A 19,170-nucleotide genomic window follows, 5' to 3' on the forward strand; every position below is an offset into this window, starting at 1 on the left:
AGCTGTTGCCTGAAGCTAGACAAAGAGTCGAGGATTTTATGCAAGAGCTCTTCCAAGCTGACAGTAGCTATGAGCAAGCGAGCAGTGGTGAGGAAAATTTGGGAGAAGACAGCGCATCCAAGGCAACAGTCAGAGAAGGAGAAGCTCTATCCGACAAAGAGCAAGAAGAACCAGAATAGGAAGAAGCAGCTCTAGTGCCCACATGAAAATCGCAGAGAAAAAGGAAGCTCTCCCCAGTTGCTGAGCTTGAAAAAGGGAAGAGGCCCAAGCAGAAGGTGGACATGCAGGCTAAGAAAAAGGGCAAAGAAAAGGTTGCTGCAGCACCCTCAGACTTTGTGCGCTTCGTCGATGCTACAGCATTAGAGCGGTTTGAAAGCTTCAAGGACTGAAATCTGCTAGGAGAAAGAGGCTTTCCATATGACTCATCCATGCCCTCGTTTGTCTCCACCACCATAAACAAGCATGAGTGGCAAACCTTCTACGCACAGCCCAAGCCTGCGGTCATCCAGAGTGTTCAAGAATTCTACGCTAACCTCAACCCGAGTGATCCTTCCAATGTGACGGTACGGGGTAAGAAAGTCTGCTGGAACGCAGAAGCCATCAACGAGGTATACAATCTTCCCAACTACTCTCATGCCACTTTTAATGAGATGATGGTTGCTCCATCTGAGGAGCAACTAAATAGGGCTATCAAATGTATTGGAGTAGAAGGGTCAAGATGGCAGCTATCAGCCAGAGCGCGGACTTTCCTCCTAGCTTACCTTAAGTCCGAAGCCAACATCTGGTATCATCTCGTCAAAAGCAAGCTCATGCCCACAATGCATGACACCTACATCACGAAGAAACGGGTTCTCCTCCTACTTTGCATTATGGAAGGTCTTAGCATAGCTCATGCCCATAACTCATTGAAAGAGAGATTGCAGGGGTTGAGAAGAGGAAACAGGGCAACTTATATTTCCCTAATCTGATCACAGAGCTTTGTATCCTCTCGGGAGTCAAGATGAAAGAGGCAGATCAAACACTGAAGGATGAGGGTGTCATCAATGAGGTGGCAATTGAGAGGTTGAAGGTCGTTGATCATAGAAAACGTGGAGGAAATATTGTCTTTGCGCTTAAATAAGTCTCAAGCACACAAGCCAGCTTGATGCAGCAGCTCGGCTCCATCGCAGGAGTGGTTGCGGCTATGGTGAGAAGGCAACAAGCCTACATGTGTTATGCCAAACACAGAGACATCGTGATCCGCAAGGCCCTCATGCGAAATTTCTCCTACCCTTTTCCTCCTTTCCCAAGATTTCCAAAAGACCGGCCTAACAAAAATGAAAAAGTGGATGGTGCTGGAGCATCTCAACCTACGGGCGGCTCCAGTGAAGAGGATAAAGAAGCTGAATGAGGAGTTGATTTCCCCGCCTGAAATCTGTTTTACCTTTAAATTTTTTCTTTTCAGCAAAAATTTACTTTTCTGCGCTTTTCATTGTAGTTTTAGTTATGAAGTTTTTATATTTAGTCTTTGCATCCTTAAGTTCTAGTTTTTAGGTTGTTATGATTTCAATTTAGTCCATTAAATGAAAATGAAAATGACAGAATGATTGTGCATGATGTTGTTAGATTTGCTAACTTGTGAATTTCTGGCTGTTTTTCTATGTGGTCTAAGATGACTGGTCTATGGATATATTTAGGATGCTTGCTTTGGCTAGGCTTAGAAAAAGAAAAATTTAGTTATTGCCCTTTTTCTAATGTGTTCATAAGTAGCATTTGATAGCCTTGCCTTGCTTAGTAGTCCCTACCAGTCCTAGAAACTTCACCAAAGCTGAATTTCAATGGCTGATTATTTCGTCCCATGCACTGTTGGCAAGCTAATGTCTTTAGAAAAATAAGCAACTACTTGCCCCTCTAGAACCAATTCAGATAGGAAGTGACTCAAATCCAATTTTCATCCATCCTATCTTCATTATAAGTTTGGGGGAGCCTTGTCCTTAGTTCTCAAAAGTCATTCCTTAAGCATTGAGGACAATGCTTGTTTTTAAGTTTGGGGGTGAGGGATTCTCGCTTGTAAGAATAGTATCCAATAGTGTAGTCCTTGTTGTCGTAACATCTTGTAAAGTTATGAAAAAGTTTTGGCCCTATAATTCAGCTTTCTGTTTGAAAAAAAAATAAAGAGAGAGAAAGAGAAAAAAAGAGATTCAAAAGAGTTGCAGGGTCCGGAATGGCTAGTAGCTCATAGCTGTCTTAGAAGACTTCAGTTAGTTAGCAGTGCAGGAAGGAAGTCAGTGTCTTTGGAAGGAGGTTGAAGGGATTTTTCTTAGGCGAGCAACAGAGAACGTGAAGTGACGCATTCAAATGTGAATAAGACACCTTAGTTTTAGTGCAATAGTTGTTTGTGTCCTTTATGAGCTAATGCTAGAGTAAGCTGAGAAATACTCACCACAGTAATGAATCTTAGGCATTGGTAAGAGTAGCTAGAAGGCATAGTTAGCACTCTAGCATTCAAAAATGATGAATATTAGTGTCGCTTGATGACAAACAACAGTTCAAGTTTGGGGGTGTGATAACTCTCCAAATTAAATAGAGAGTTATTTGGGTATAATGTTGGTATAAATTAGCTAAAGATAGCATCCCTTGCACCAAGTCACTGTTTTTGTGCTAAAAAGATCATAAACACTAGCTTTCTACATTGTAGTATTGTCAATTGCAATTGAGCTAATTTTGGTGCACTTTGCTACAGCTTTGACGATGCTACAACATCAGATCCAGATTTAGAAAGCAGCAAAAAACGACAAGCTGACAGTGGAAGGACTGCCCAACAGGATTTACCACAGTAATTAGAGGTTTTAACCAAAAGTGAGAGCTGGGTCCCCCAAGGTCCGTATTGTTGCCCTAATATCTGAAGAGGGTATAAATACAAACTTGAGGAAAAGCCTCCGGGGACACACACATCAAGAAACATTTCCCTTGTTCATCCTTGGAAGGAAACCACCCTCACTCCAAGAAACTCTCACTAAGAACCGTTGGAGAAAGCAAAGAGAAGAAGCAGACTCTTAAGTGGCATTTGGGAGCTGATCTTCAGCTCATTTTCTTCATTTTCTCATCTTTGTATTATTCTCATTCCTACATTTTGTTTGACTCTCCTTATGGCTGTGCATAGCTAACCAACTTGTGTAAGGGGGAGATGTTCTAGACTTATTTTATGGGCTATAATTATGCTGTTTGTTTTAATGGAAGTGTGTTTTGAGTTGAAGTTGTTTATCACTATAGTTTCAATGTGCTTGATCACCATTTTTAAATGTCTCTTTGATAATGTTTGGATAAATGTGTTAAGGAGCGAAACCCTTCATCTTGAGCTGGATTCTACTTAAGTTTAGCGTGTGGTGACTTAGGAATAAGCATTACCTAGCTTGGTCATAAAACATGTGTCTATATGCTATTGATGTTGGTCTATGAATGTTAGTAGTAGAAAATCTGGGGTGTTTGGAAGAGCATCTTGTCTGTTTAACCAGTGCACTTACTCCATTAATGCTACAGCATAGTTAGGGTGGCCCATAAGAGTCGATTTACTCTCCTCCTTTGCGCCGTTAATTTTACAAGATCTTACTGAGTGATTGTGGATGTTCGGTACTTCTAACGAACTTACCCCTTGTGTTTGCATTAAGATATTTATTTCAAGGTTTTTATCTCAACACTGAGTAGTTATTATTTGAAAGAAAAGTCTATTGTAAAAAAAAAAAGGTTTAAATTATGGATTGGGGTAGGGGGATTCAAACTCATGACCTATTAATTAAAAACATGGACAAATTACTGTTGAACTATATTCATGTTGACAGTTTCTTTTGAGTTTTGAGAGACACAGAAAACAAAAAGGGAATCAAGAGTAGGGAAGTAAATATAACCCAAATGTAGGTGCAAAAGTAGGGAATAAAATCCTTTTCTATAATTGTTTAAAATAAATTAAAACTATAAAAACTTTTGGAATTATAAATTTTTTTTTAGTCAAACAATTTGATCGGGGATTGAACCTTGGAGGGAAGGAATAAATATCAATTACCACTTAATTATGCTCCTATTGACTTTGAAATTCAAAATTATTTCAAATTATATAACTAATTATAATTAAATGGAAATAAAGTTTTTAAATCTTTAGGTTTCATATTTACATTGAACAATACAAGTGTAATGCCACAATGCACGTAATATTCTTTTTATTTAATTTTATACTGATATAAATAAAAAAATTTAAAAATATCACTATTTATTAAAAAAATATATCAAAAGTAAAAAAGAAAAAATTCCTAAATTAATCGAATTAATATAACTCAAGTTCGTTGGTGGCATGTGAGAAAAATTCACTTTATATTATATTTTAGAAAGAATTATAAAACTTTTGAAATTTAAAGTCAATTAAAGCTCTATTAGTTAATTATAAATGAAGATAATATATATACTTAGATGAAATATTTTAAGAAGTGAAATAACAAAACTTTTCACCTTCAATATTTTAAAATTTCTAATAAATTTCATTTATATAAAGTTAATTTTCCAACCATTATATTTTACTTATTAAAAATATGATTGATCTTTTTTTAATTTTTAACATTATGAACTTATCAATTTTTTTTTTTAAGAAATGGATACTCATAATTTTACATTTAAAAGTTAATTTAACTTATTTTATTTGTGTAATTAACTAATAAATATAATAATTAGTATAATAAAAAAGTTATTACAATAGAAATATATTTTAAAGTTTTAATTTAACAGATTTCTAAATCGACATAATATTTTTAAACAAAATTTCCTATACATATTAAAATATAATTTTTGGCTACTTTAATTTAACTAGTTAATATCACGTGCAATGCACGTGGTTATAAACATTTAATATAATATTTCTAACAATTTAACATATAGAATAACAACTCAACAGAACTTTTAAATGCACTAATATTTAGTTTCAAATAAAATATATTTAATATAATATTTCTACCAATTTAATATATAGAATAACCGCCCCGCGGAACTTTTAAATAGTACTAATATTTTGTTTCAAATAAAATATATTATTCGTTGTCAATTTTTCTTTTTTAAGAAACAACAACAATCTTTTTGTGTGTTTTCTTTATTGACTCATTCTTTTATCTTTTGTATATTATGTAATAAGGAAGAATGAACCAAAATTAAAGAATTGAAAATTTTGATAGAGAAACTGAATACTATGTATGCTATGAAATCATTGAAAAAAAATGTGGAATAAAGAATCACATGACCAAGAAAAATAAAATAAGAACAACAACAATCACAAAGTCATATTAAGATAAATAAGAAAACTAATACTAAAATATAACATGAATATATTTTAAAACGTGAAAAGAACCTTAACTAAATATTAAATCAAACTTGAAAATAACATTAACTAAATATTAAAACACGAAGTAATCATGAATATATAACTTAAAAGTAATCCACATAAAAATATTAAAATAATCTAAAAGAAATAAAAGTTGAAGATAATACGATACATGATTTTGTTACTCTACCTCTTAATCGATTAAATATATTTATGGAATGTCAAATATTCTTTTGACATGGTTCAGTTTTCACTCACGAAGATAAGAAAAATATTCATTAATATTTTGGAAATAAGTTTTAGGTCATAAAAGAAAAAGACATAATCTTTCATTTTATAGATTATTTGCTATGACACCTATACGTGGATAGATTCATCACTTCATCAAATATTTGTAATTTTTATTAGATTAACTTCTCTCAACACACCTTTTCACTCGAACAGTTACAACTCTTTTGGATTAAACTCCTTGTTTCATCGAATGGTAACAACTTTTTGGATTTGTTATCTCAACAGACACTTTAACTCGAACAGTTGTGTCTCTCGTAGAAGTTTGAAGGGCAAAATAGGTATATATTCAAAAATTGGGGGCAAAATGGGAAGACAAAGATTCTGCTCCATAGCCCCATTTAGATATAGTATAGATATAGATAGTTACTAAAAATATGCTATTTTCTTTAAATAAAATTCAAAAAAATAAAAATATTAGAATTATTGCTTAATGTTATTAGGACATAGAATTGATGAATAATCCATATCACATAGATAAATTTAAAACTTAGTAATAATTAAATTTCAAAATCTTTGAAAAAAAAAATCAATAACAATTTTAATTGTAAAATATGTTCGGAAGGATTAAATACCTGAATTTTTCAAAGATTGTCCACTTTTGATTAATGTTTGAGATCAAATTGCATTGTAAGATTGAATGACCTCTACTTATAAACCACGTTATCTTACCACTCTTATAAATCGATAAATTTAATGTGTTAGGCCATTGTGCAATAATAACACTACTAAATATATACAAATGAAAAGAATGAATCAAAAAATGAGAAGTAAATTAAATGAGAGAGCTAAATTGTTGTAGGAGGAACTCTCACGCACATATATATGTATATATATTAGATATATATATAGATACATACGTATATATATATATATTAGATATATATAGATACATACATACATATACATACATACACATGCATGTAGAGAATGTATATAAATCGAAAAACTTTTGAGATTCCAATCCCTTTTAAATTCCATTAATTCTAATTAAAGTAAAATCTTAAATTGTTAAAAATACATAAACATAACTTTCATATTCCAACTCTTCGTATTCATAACTTTTCGTATTCATAACTTTCACTTTTCACTTTTTTTTATGAATCAAAGTTATTAAAATTTAAAAAAAGGCATGCTTAGTAATTTTAAAAATTAATAAATATGGTTCAAAAATGTTTTTCCAAGATAGCTCTATTTTTAATATAGTTTAGATTTGAAAAAGTGAAAAGACAAAACTTTTCCCCTTCAAAATCCTTAGATTCCATATTTACACTAAACAATAAATATTTTTTTTTAAAGTAATATAGCATGACGATGATTTTTTTTCTTTTTTTTTAACAACAAAACATGAAATAAACTAAAAATTAGGGGCCCAAGCGCCCGACAGTCGTCTCAGACGAGAAGAAGAGGGGAGGGACATTCCTCCAACCACACTCCAAAAACCTCATCATCCACAACCATCCTTGCTAATGCATGAGCAACTCTGTTGCAAGATCGAGGGCAATAAGAAAAGCTCGCAAATTTCAAGAATCGCGTAAGATCAACAATCTCTTTCACCAACCAATCGAGCTCCGAATCGGCATGACGATGATTTAAACCTTCCCTCCCAAGTTACTCGTGTCTTGATATATAATTTGATTGGCAAATGAAAAACATTATCAACCATTTGTTTTAAATACAAATTTATTAAATGACAAAATTGATGAATAATCTATACTTTAAGAAAATGTCGTAAAAATATTAAGAAAATGTCGGTAGAGAAGGATACTGTTACAAGACCACAAAAATCAAGAAAATCATAACAACATTAAAACTAATAATTAAACATTTTACACTTTTCAACTAAACTAAAAATATTTATTATTAATACTATGTTAATGTCAAAATTTTTACACTATAATAAAAATAGCAAATTAACTGCTTAAAAAAAAGGAGAAAAAAAAAAGAGTAGTGTATCGTGCTTGTCACGTGCGATTTGGAGGTCCTATAAATAACGGCCAACGGCAATGAAGCAACGAAACCGTCGCGTAGATGCCTAGCAATTCTCTTCGTGTTCTCTCTCTCTCTTCCGCGCGCCAAAATTTTTCAACATTCCCACCCCTCTCCTTCTCTTTCCCCAAAACCCTAACTTACAATCCCACATTCAATTCCCTCTTCTAAATCCCAAACTCCAACTTTGATTCTCCATCTTAATTCATGGACGATTCTTCCGTAATCGTCGATCAAGAGGCCTCCGGAATAATCGTGGACCACGGCGCTCAAATTCCCAATGCTCTTTCGACTTCCTCCATTAATGGCGCCGACATCAGCGCAGATGGAGCAGCTTCCGGTTGCTGTTTCTTCGTCGCCGGCGATGGAACTGACGATTCGTCGTTTCCCGTTTCGAAGAGGAAGTTTGGATTGGGAAGCGGAAACGGCAATTTTGACGCGGAAGACGAAGAAGGCTGTGTTCCGATCGCGAAGTCGCGTAAACTCGAGATTCCGATGCTTGTGGCGCCGCTGCGGTCTGTGAAACCCACGCAATCTGTGAACTCTGTTTCTCCTGGTTCCGTGGTAGCAGAGGATCTTACTCTGCCTCTCTCGACGTGTTCGATGGAGGGTTTTGCGGAGAACAGAGGGGCTAGTCCGCCGATTAACAGCTGCAGGCAGTTCTGGAAAGCAGGGGACTATGAGGGAAACAGCGACATTGATCCTATTTCGAGTTCAGGTAACTTCAGAATTCCTCTGTTTATTTATTGCTCTGTTCTTAGCTAGAGAAGTAGAATTTAGCGTTTCATTGCTCTGTCCATGTGGTGCATTTGTTAAGCAAGTATTTCCTTCTGTGTTGGACGCTGTACTCTCCCACTGGTAGGCTTCGATAATTGTAACAAGTGAAAATCATAATCAGTGAAAGGGAAATAACAATGAGAGTTCGAGCATAGAACATCTGATACCATGATAACAATGAATAAATCACCGCTCAACCCAATCTCAACAGAAACCTAGGCTATTGAAAATCAATGTAACATTAAAAGAAAACAGTGGATTCAATTTCATGAAATTGTCAATGGAATTAGTGTTCTGACATTTAAGTTTTGTATTTTCTAGTTGGTATGGATCATGTCAGAGTACATCCAAAATTTCTTCATTCCAACGCCACCAGCCATAAGTGGGCTCTGGGAGGTAAGAAAATTAAAATCTCTTTATCTTCCTCCTTTGTTTCCAAGCATTTGTTGCAATAGGTTTACAGTTCCATGTTCTTATAAATTTGACATGTCCAATATCTCTCTCTTCATCTGCAGCTTTTGCAGAGCTCTTGGACAATTCTTTAGACGAGGTATTGAGAACTTGCCTCTGATTTTCCTCTGCAAATCAACAGTTTTAATTTTAATTCGGTTGTTGCTAATTTCTTGTAGGTTTGCAATGGGGCCACATACGTTCATGTTGACGTGTTGGAAAATGAAAGGGATGGTAGTAAAATGTTGCTAATTGAAGGTATGTGGGCTCCTTTATTTGCTCTGAGGTTTTATTAAGATTTAGCACTAATTAATTTCCGTTACCAACTAGGCAATCTAATTAAATGCTTAATCTTTTCGCATACTTTAAAGAGTAATTGTAACGTTCTCATCTCATACATGGATCTTAAATGCAGACGACGGCGGTGGGATGAGTCCTGATAAAATGCGGCGTTGCATGTCTCTTGGCTATTCTTCAAAGCGGAAAATGGCCAACACTATTGGTCAATGTATGCAACTTTTTACTTGTTCTTTAAACACTTACACTGCAGATTTTTGGTCAATTGTCTCGGAAAAGAACTTTGAAATCTGAATTAATAATGTGTTTGTCTCAGATGGAAATGGGTTCAAGACAAGTACTATGAGGCTTGGAGCGGATGTTCTTGTGTTTTCACGTTGCAAGGGAAGTGATCAAAGAGGGTTAGTTCTTTCATATGCAATGCTTATAATCACTGCCTATTAATTATTCTTATATTTGTTTTCCCTTGCCATCCCATGTATTAAGGCTGTGTTTGTGATGGTACAATTAGTGATTTTGAAAAAAGAGATTTAAGTATGATTGATCTTTCAATATCATAGTGATATCTTAAAAATAAATTTAAAATGATTTTAAACTTTATTAAAATCAATTTTTTTTTAATTTATCAAACATGATCAATGAAAAAGAAAGTCATTTCGACAATGACAAAAATGATTTTGACCATGTCAAAATCACTTCCAAACATACCTAAAAAGCTTACTTAGGTTACATTTGGAAGTGATGGTAAAATGAGTGATTTTAAAAAAAAATATTAAAATATAATTGATTTTTCAAAACCAAGTAATATTTTAAAAATTCATTTGAGGTGATTTTAGATGACTTTCCTAAAATCAAATATTTAATTTGCCAAATATAATCAATAAAAAGAGAAGTGATTTTTACGACGACAAAAGTGATTTTTACCATGCTAAGGTCACACTCAAACAAACATTTACTTAACCAGCAACTTATTTAATTTTGACTCACTAAAAGTGAATCCCGTCAGAAAGTAAGTAGAAGCTTTTACTTATATTATTCCTTCTTGATTTCCCTTTTTATAGCCCAACACAGAGCATTGGCATGCTGTCATACACATTTTTGAGGGACACCGGAAAGGAAGATATTGTGGTGCCCATGGTGAGAAAATTAGTTAATTAGCCAGATTAGTAATTTTTAATATATATATTAGCTACATAGATGGTAATATTTAAAAAATGGATCATTTAATCACTTTTTTTTAAATGGTAAGGTTGACTTTGAGTTTAAAGAAGATTGTTGGAGCAAGATGATGCGCTCTGAAGATGATTGGAATAGAAATCTTGAAATTATAGCTCGGTGGTCTCCTTATTCAAACAAGGAGGATCTACTTGAACAGGTATATGTAAATATTTTTAATAAGTAAAGACTCGGTTGGTAAATATTTTCCTTTCTATTTCTATTTCTTGATTTAAGTTTCATTATTTCCTGTTTTCTAAAGGTAAAGAGAGATGCATTTTTTGTTCTTTTTCTTAATTTATTTACTAATGGTGTTAGAGACGTATGTAGCAATAATTTCATATTTATTATTCAAAAGATTTTTTTAATAAAAATCTTTAAATTCTCTCTTCAAAATTTTTAGAATTAAAACATTATTATGTTGTAGTCTAGAATTAAAACATTCAAAATTATTTGTACTAAAGAAGAACATTCAAAATTATTATGTTATTTTTTTGAGGTAATGTTATATAATTAATTCATTCTTTTGAAGGAAAGATTCAAATTCTCGCATACCCCACATTTATTGTATTGAAAGTTAAAGTCATAACGACCACCTACTTAGGAATTAATTTCATGTTTTCTTGCCTCAAATGTAGTAAGGTTAGATAATTGTCTAGTAAGATTAGTTAGATCCACACAAACTGGCCTATACACTTATAAATATTTAAAAAAAGGTCATTTAAGATAAAGTAGTTGTTTGTTTAAAATTATTTTTCAATTGCTAATTTGAGTATAATTCAATAGTTAAGTCATTTACGCCCAAAGTTCAAATTCTAAGTAGCTCTCACATGGGTTGCACAAAAAAAATTTACTAAAAAAATATGTTATGTCAAATGCTTGGTCAAAGTTGGTTTTTCATTCTTAATTTATTTTCAGGAGTAATTTATTTAGAAAAGCTAAAGTAAAGTTATGCGTCTTTCCAATATTACCAATTTTTTTTTTCTTTTCGAGTTCCAATATTACCAATTTTTGTTACTTACCCCTAATTATCAACCATCCATGCACAATCTTTACAAATTATTCCATTAAAAGTTGTACATTTTGGCAATATATACACACTCTCTGCTACTTAGTTTTCAAATTTCCTTTCAAAATTTATCTGCTCATATTTTGTATTTGATGTATTGTTCAGTTCAATTTTCCGAAAGATCAGGGAACGCGTATTATCATATACAACCTTTGGGAGGACGATGAAGAAAGCCTGGAGCTCGACTTCGACGTTGATCCACATGTGAGACGATATATAATTTCATTAAATAATATTTCTTGTAATTTTGAGTCATGAATTAATAATCAAACTATATATAACATAAAATAATGGCAGGACATTCAAATTAGAGGAGGTAATCGAGAGGAGAAGAACATAAAAATGGCACAACTCTATCCAAACTCCCGCCACTACTTAACCTATCGACATTCACTGAGGGTACGTATATGGATTTGGATTATATTATATGTTTTTAATTAAATTGTATATAATGATGCGTTATATTATTAATTGATGATGATGAAATGAATATAATGTGGTAGATTTATGCATCAATTCTGTACCTGAGACTGCCTCCGGGATTTAGAGTTATTCTGAGAGGGAAAGATGTGGAACATCACAGTATTGTGGATGATTTAATGTTGACAAAGGACATCCTTTACAGACCTCATCAACTTCCCTCCCGAGCTGCGCAAAAACAACATTCTGATGTAATACCTCCCCATTTCCCTTTTCCTCTCTCTTTTTAATTAATTTTGCCCTTCATTTATATTATTTTGGTTCTGAATTAATTAAACATGTTCTCTTTTGAGGAAAATCATATTTTGATAGATAAATTTCAAAACCTACCATACATACACACAAAATGTTCATGTACCTTGAATAAAAAGTGACTATTTTGGTTCTTTTATTTTGATTCATGTACCTTGTTCATTTTAGTTACTGTATCTTCAAAATGTTCATGTACTTTTAATTAAAAGTGACTATTTTGATACTCTTTTTTTCAAAATTTTAACACAAATTCTATGTATAAAGTCATATACCTTTCAAGAAATATATCGAGTTTAGTATCGTGTTGAAACTTTTTGATAATTTTTGTTGTATTGAAATGGTGAATAGAAAAAAATTAGATTAAAATAAAATTAAAAATTAAAATGATCACTTTTTTAAATGATAGGGAATGAAACTTTAAAAAGGATTAAAATGAACCTATTTGGAATAACGTATTAAAAATATAGAAACTAAAGGTGGGGTTTTGCTTTGTTTCGTTTCAGTTACGATCCTTCCCTTTTTTTTGTTGTGCGAACAGATGTCCGTGACGGTGACAATTGGCTTCGTAAAGGATGCACGATCCCACATCGACGTTCAGGGCTTCAACGTTTACCACAAAAATCGGCTAATAAAGGTTTATTTATGTTATTTTCTTAGAAAAGGACCCACAAAAATTCAAATATTGTATCACGCACAAAAAATAAAATAATAATTCTCTCTGTTTACCTTCAACTGACTGACCATTTTTGTCGCGTCGCCAGCCATTTTGGAGGATATGGAATCCTGCCGGTAGTGACGGCCGTGGAGTTATAGGTGAACCTTTTAATTTCTCTCCTTAATCCTTACTCTAATTTAAACTAAAAACTCAAATTTTCTAAATATATATATATATACAGTATACATATTTTAACGATATAATTAATTAATTATCAGGTGTATTGGAAGCAAATTTCGTCGAACCAGCTCACGACAAGCAAGGCTTTGAGAAAACCACTGTACTCACGAGGCTGGAGTCACGATTAATCCAAATTCAAAAGACTTACTGGTGGGTAAACTAATTGTAAATTCTCATTTTAATTCCTTTTTTGTTTTTTCTTCCTGAGATTTATGTTATGTTTTGATTAAATTAGGACACAAAATTGCCATGAAGTTGGTTATGCTGCGAGGCGACGTTGTGTGGAATCAGATCATAAATTGAATTCACAACCGAATCCGATTGGTAAAAAATCCCCTGTGAATTCGGAGAAAATAATATTGCCACATGTAGGTGTAAATAATGTTTCAACTCAAGCTGGAACCAGTCCGGGATCAACCATGTACACTTCCAATTCTCACCAACTCCCTGCCGCGTCGTCACCTGCAATTGCAAGGGTTAGCCAGATGTTTGGACACCTGTCGCCCTTGCTACAGGTATCGTGTCTTACGTTTAATTTAGAACTTGTTTGATAACTATCTTGGTTTTCGAAAACTTTGTTTTAAAAGATAAATATTAGCTTAGGTCCCAAGAATAACCCAGTTGACAGAGCTTAGAGTCTCTTAGTTATATTGACTTAAAGATCTCAAGTTTGAATCTGGTGAGCTTAATATCAAAATCCTTGATGTCTCTCGAATTCGAGCCTTAGGATGGGCATTGAGTACAGGGGAGCAAAGCTCCGACTCTCAATTATCCAAAAATAAATAAATATTGGCTTAGAATTTAATGTATTTTGACCGTACTAAAGAAAGTTGGAGCAACAGGTATATAATTTAACATGTTAAAGAATTCTTTTTTCCTAGATTTTAATTCATTGGTAATACATAATTTTGGTTTTTGTAATTTATAATTCATTTCATTCAATTCTTGTACTTTTAAATGTCTAAATTTAATCATTGTCGATAAATCTTAAAAATAATTTTAAGAGTATTGATGTAATTAATATGTTTTCTAAATTTTTAAAGATAAAATGAGGATGGTTAATTTTTTATTTTTTTAAAGGTAACCGAACTGATGGTAAGGATTATTTTATAGATTTATTGAAAGTTCCAACTATCAAATTTTAGACATTTAAAAGGGCATATACTAGAATAAAATAAGTGCGAAAGTATAAGGTTGAAAATAGTAATTTCAACTTTAATTTATTGATCATGTAATTAAGAGAATGAGCAGTATCTCATCAAATAAATAAATAGCATGCAGCTACCGAAAAAACTATATTGTTTGATTATTGCTAAGTATATGAAATGCTAATTATTTATAATTTGCAGCCACCCACCTCCAACTCAAATGGAATGTTATTTGCTAATAGTGACGCAGCAAGTTTAACGAAGGGAAAAGAGGAGCAAAGTGATCTGAGGGAAAGGTGAGTAATTGATCTTACTATATTTCACTTTACAAATTATATATATATATATATATATATATATATATAAAGGCTCTGTAAATTTTTCTTCAATTTTACTAACAGGTTGACAGATCCATATGTCCGTCAGTTGGTGAATTATTTGAGTAATGAAAGAGACAAGTGTAGAACTCAGGAAAGTAAAGTAAGCGCATCCATTATTTTATTTGTATTTCAGGAGAAAATTAGTTAACAAAAAAGAAAGAGAAGTTCACAATTATTAATTTAAAAAAAGTTTGGTTCTGAACTGATTCTGATCATATAGTATTAATTTTTGTCCAAAAAGGTTGTGCTTCTTGAAAAGCAGCTCTGCGAGGCAACCCAGATGCTGGAAGAGAAGGAGAAAGAGCGTATGGTTCTGATTGAATTTAGTTCAGCAGAAATTATAAAAAAAGAAAAGGAGATTGAGAATTTGAAAAAGAGATTATCGGTCAGTGAATTCCGATGTAGTTGGTTCCCTAAAGTAAAGAAATTTTTAGGATCCGTTTTATAACATTTTCGTTTCTTGGTTTTTGTCATGGTGCAGGATTCTTCCAACTCTAATAGCGAGCTGTGTCTAAGAATAAACCAACTAGAAACATTGATACGTAAACTTTCGAGCTCCAACAATCAACCTGATACCACGAAAGAAAATATGATCACCAGCCAGGCAAACCCTTGAAACCCTCTTTTTTTTTTCTTTACTTCTTTTTTTTTTTTTTTGATTTCGCCTTTTATAGGTTCACACAGTTAGGAATTAATTACAACCAGCTCCAGTCCAGTGTCTTTTAAGGTTTATTTTATTTTATTTTATTAACTTTTAAGAAAATATGTTACGTTGTAGAATGTAGATGAGAGATGAGGGAGAGAACAATTATATATATTCTCCATCTTTAAATTTTTTACTTGCTGTTCTTGTAATTCAAAATTTTCTAGGGCACAACACAGCTAACTTTATTGGATCTCTTTGTAAATGTTCTAAAATGATGCAATTTTTTTTTCCAAGTACGTACAACAAGGACGATTGTATAATCAAACTCATGACTTTTTGGTTAGAGACATGTGTCAATTACGATTGAGCTGAAAAACATGTTGGCTAAAATCGATGTAGTGTTTATCTATTCTAGTAGTTATTTTTGTGCTGCGTTCTTAGCTCTTCTCAAACTCAATCAAGTCATTTTTAGAACACACCAGTCCTAGTATCATTTATGCCTGCAGATTACAAAATCCAAATTATCATAATCAAATAATCATTTTCTTCAAGATCATAGTTTAGATGGCTTGGGTTCAAGCCGCATGGATCACAAATAATTGAATGGTTTAATTCATTAGGACTAGTTAATAATATTGACTTTATACATTTACAAAATTTTGTTTAAATTTTTGATAGTAAACTAAATAAAATGCAAACCAATATATATAAGCTCTATAATATAATAAAAATATGGATGAAAATTTAATTTAGAAAAAGAAAACTTAAAGAGAACCAAAAAAAAAGTAACTAGGATCTTATTGAATACTCTTGCTAATTAATAATTAAAAAAACATCACAATAACTTGTATATACAAATATATACCTATTTACCATTAAAAAGGATAAAATCTTAAATTTCAACTTAAATTAGATAGAATATAAAACAAACGTAATTCAAAAGCGTAATATAACAATAATCAGATAGCTTGGGTGGTTTGGGTTTAAGCCATATGGGACTTTCATCAAGCGATGACTTCTTGCATATATATGGATATGAGAACAATGAGCGTACCTCGACTCTTGGGTAATAAAAAAAATATAACAATAATCACGTTGAACAACTTCATTTTTTATAATCTTAATAATATCATAATTTTTTGTTTCTCATATTTTATTTTTAATAAAAAAAATGTGTTAAATAATTGTTTAAGCTCCTTGGTTTATTTCTATAGAAAATGAAAATATATGTTTTAAAATTATTAATCTCAAATGTTTTTATTTGCATTTTCTAAAATAAAAAACAAATGTTTCTAAATTTTTTCTACAATTTCGAAAACCTCTTAAAAATAAGAGTTAAGAAACAAAGCAGAAGTTATCAAACGTATAAATTTTAAAAATTTAAAAACCCAGAATAGGAAATTACGCAAAAACAAATCACACAAACATGAATTCTATAAACAAAAGGAAAAAACAAAAAACAAAATAAAATAATCATGTGAAATAGACCTTAATTTAATTGAACTCAAAAGAGTCCTCCAATCTTCTATTTCCACGTGTTATTGGAAAAAAATAAATCACATAAACACAAAAAAAAAATGAAAAAAGAATTACATAAATTGAATAATCCGAAAGAAGGAAAATTTAATTTAATTTAATTTAATGGCTGCCTGGGGAAATAAAGAATCTTTTAAGGCTTCTGTACCTACGATCTCCTCCTGGCCATTGACGCAGTATTTCCATCAAACAGATCATCGATCAAACCCTCGATATCTTCAGGCTGATACTTTATGTACTTCTCCGATTGCCTTCCCGGATCGAAGTGCTGCTTGAACCTCCCCACGAACGAACGGTACGCCGGAATCATCACCGCCGACACCGAAATCCGGAGCTCCGACTGAAGCTGGTCGTCGCTCACCACCCAACTGCTCTGCGTCTTGTGTATTTCGTCGAACATCGCGTTGAAGCTCTTGAATCTCTCCTTCAAGATCGGCTTCGACACCTTCCCGTTCACCTGCAATCCCTCGTGGTTCAGGCACTGCAGCACCTTACTCCACGTTTCCCTCTGGTAGTTCTTGTGGTACTGCCGGAGATTCGTCGACCGCTTCCGGCACCACCGCTCCCCCATCAACTCCGTGATTCCGTTCGATCCTTTGATTTTCTGCACGATGTACCTCCCGTTGTTCATCAGGAAGATGTACCTCAGCGAAGGGTCGCGGTACAGCTTCGATCGCATCGCCAGATTCGCGTCCAGCAGATCCATCACCTTCGCGATCTGAATCGCCAGCTGTGACTTTCTCGGCGACGCTTCGTCGTTCTCCTCCATTCTCGCCGCCGCCCGATTCTCTTCCATTTTCGGATCCAGAAATTGAAACACCTGTTCTAGGGTTTCTTTGTATTCGCAAGCGTATTTTAGGTAATTCATGATGTAACGCGTCAATGGATGGACTGCGCCTCCCGGAACTGGAATTTTCGCGTTGTCGCTTTTGATCGAACTCTCTAGGTCGTAGAAAATCCCGATTACGGCTTCCCCTATCCCGCTCTTCGCCCCGTCCGCTTCCGATATTAGCTCTGTCTTGCAATTTTCAGGGAAGCCATTGATGGCTGGAATCAAATCACGGAGCGTTTCGTACATATCGAGTAGCTTGAAGAGCTTCTCCGCGGATCGCTTCGTCAAGACCACGGCGTTTGCGAAGTTGAGAAGCTTGATCACCACGGCTCTCGTTAGGTTGCTGAAGAGCGTATGAGATATGAAGGAATGGTCAGAGAAAACAGAGTCGCAGAGCTTCCACTCGCCCGGAAACAGAGATTTGGAGCATTTCTTCACGACGGCGATCCATTTATCTATCTCCGATTGGAGAGTCTCCCATGGCATTTTCTGTATGTCGTCTATGCTTATACTTTCGTAGCCGAGCTTGTTGAGCATTCCTTTGAAGGAGCTGTGGCGGAGAAAGCTGTAAGTCATACAGCATTCCTTCTCGTAGCCGGCGGAGATCATGGCTCCGGCGATTATGCTCATGTTGGATACGGTTTCAGGTGAGAACGAGGGGAATTCCTCGTCGTCGGACTCGGAGGAGTCGGGAAGAGCGGTCTGATCCGGCGATTCGTTGATGGTTTTGAACGACGATTGCTTAGCGGCCTTCCGATCAGATTTGGAATCCACCTCGCGATGTTTGCATTCCTTGAGAAGGGCGTTGAATTCCTCGTCCAGCAGCGCCATGGCTCGCTGCAAAGCCGTGGTGGTCCGATTGAGCGAAGAAATCAAGGCAGAGTTTGGAGGGAATTCCCCTAATTTAATGGCGATCTTGGCAATGCGATCCAGAGCTTGGAAGAAGGAAGAATCCCGATCCTGATCTCTGCCGAGCCTGGTGAGATATTTGCCGGCGTTGTACCTGGAGACGGTGGAATCCACCATTTTGGACAAGGAATGAACAGCGCCGGGAACCTCGGGGATGAGATTGGATCCGTCGTCTCCGGCATTGTACAGAGCCTGGAGGAATTGATCAACCTCTTCGAAAAGCGCGGCAATGTCAGATTCGGAGAGAGGATCCTCGATGTAGGCATCGTCGTCGGCAAGCTTTTCAGATTCGGATTTGGCAGAATCCTCGGGATTCCGGCGAGGTGAGCCCAGATTGGCAATTCTTCTGTTGAAATTTTTTGAAAAACTCTCTGATTTCTCTGGGGGTGGGTGTTTCTCCATGAATTTGTTTGTGGGTGTGGGGGAAATTGAGAGAAGAGAGGGGATTAGATTAGAAGAAGAAGAGGAATCAATGAGTTTGTGAGTAATGGAGAAGAATGAGGATTAATGGAGGAGAAGAAAAAGTGGGGATTAATGGCAGAAACAGAAGGATTAAAGAGGGTATTCTAATCTAATTGCTATTGCTATTGGCCTCTAATTTTCAGTTGGTTCGTTAACCGTTGACCCTTTTTCTAAAGCCTTTGTGACCCTCACGTATTTTTTCTGTTC

At 34.2% G+C, this 19,170-nt stretch overlaps 2 protein-coding genes across 2 annotated transcripts; one reads left to right on the forward strand and one right to left on the reverse strand.

Moving 5' to 3' along the window:
- Positions 1-7,822: 7,822 nt before the first annotated feature.
- On the forward strand, positions 7,823-15,194 carry LOC111014666 (protein MICRORCHIDIA 7). The gene is made up of 19 exons (XM_022289461.1): positions 7,823-8,333; positions 8,714-8,788; positions 8,908-8,942; positions 9,022-9,100; positions 9,258-9,350; positions 9,456-9,540; positions 10,201-10,276; positions 10,389-10,514; positions 11,529-11,627; positions 11,721-11,822; positions 11,927-12,094; positions 12,694-12,789; positions 12,917-12,968; positions 13,089-13,200; positions 13,286-13,565; positions 14,400-14,494; positions 14,600-14,678; positions 14,820-14,963; positions 15,060-15,194. Exons 1-19 carry the CDS (start codon positions 7,823-7,825, stop codon positions 15,192-15,194), a joined length of 2,442 nt encoding a protein of 813 aa, XP_022145153.1.
- A 1,487-nt stretch (positions 15,195-16,681) lies between these two features.
- EXO70C1 (exocyst subunit exo70 family protein C1) lies at positions 16,682-18,942 on the reverse strand. Its single transcript, XM_022289420.2, has one exon. The coding sequence runs from the start codon at positions 18,901-18,903 to the stop codon at positions 16,909-16,911; it is 1,995 nt and encodes a 664-aa protein (XP_022145112.1). The 5' UTR covers positions 18,904-18,942; the 3' UTR covers positions 16,682-16,908.
- Between the last annotated feature and the right edge of the window lie 228 nt (positions 18,943-19,170).

This window comes from Momordica charantia, assembly GCF_013281855.1.
Source record: "Momordica charantia cultivar OHB3-1 chromosome 5 unlocalized genomic scaffold, Mcharantia_2.0 BLBB01000005.1, whole genome shotgun sequence".
Classification (NCBI taxonomy): domain Eukaryota; kingdom Viridiplantae; phylum Streptophyta; class Magnoliopsida; order Cucurbitales; family Cucurbitaceae; genus Momordica; species Momordica charantia.

What these genes read in the sequence shown, in the direction of transcription:
- EXO70C1 (XM_022289420.2), bottom strand. Translation starts at nt 18,903, where the DNA reads ATGGAGAAACACCCACCCCCAGAGAAATCAGAGAGTTTTTCAAAAAAT.
- LOC111014666 (XM_022289461.1), top strand. Translation starts at nt 7,823, where the DNA reads ATGGACGATTCTTCCGTAATCGTCGATCAAGAGGCCTCCGGAATAATC. An exon ending in GGCCAACACTATTGGTCAAT is followed by an intron (nt 9,351 to 9,455) that starts GTATGCAACTTT and finishes TGTTTGTCTCAG; the next exon opens with ATGGAAATGGGTTCAAGACA. An exon ending in TGACGGCCGTGGAGTTATAG is followed by an intron (nt 12,969 to 13,088) that starts GTGAACCTTTTA and finishes ATTAATTATCAG; the next exon opens with GTGTATTGGAAGCAAATTTC.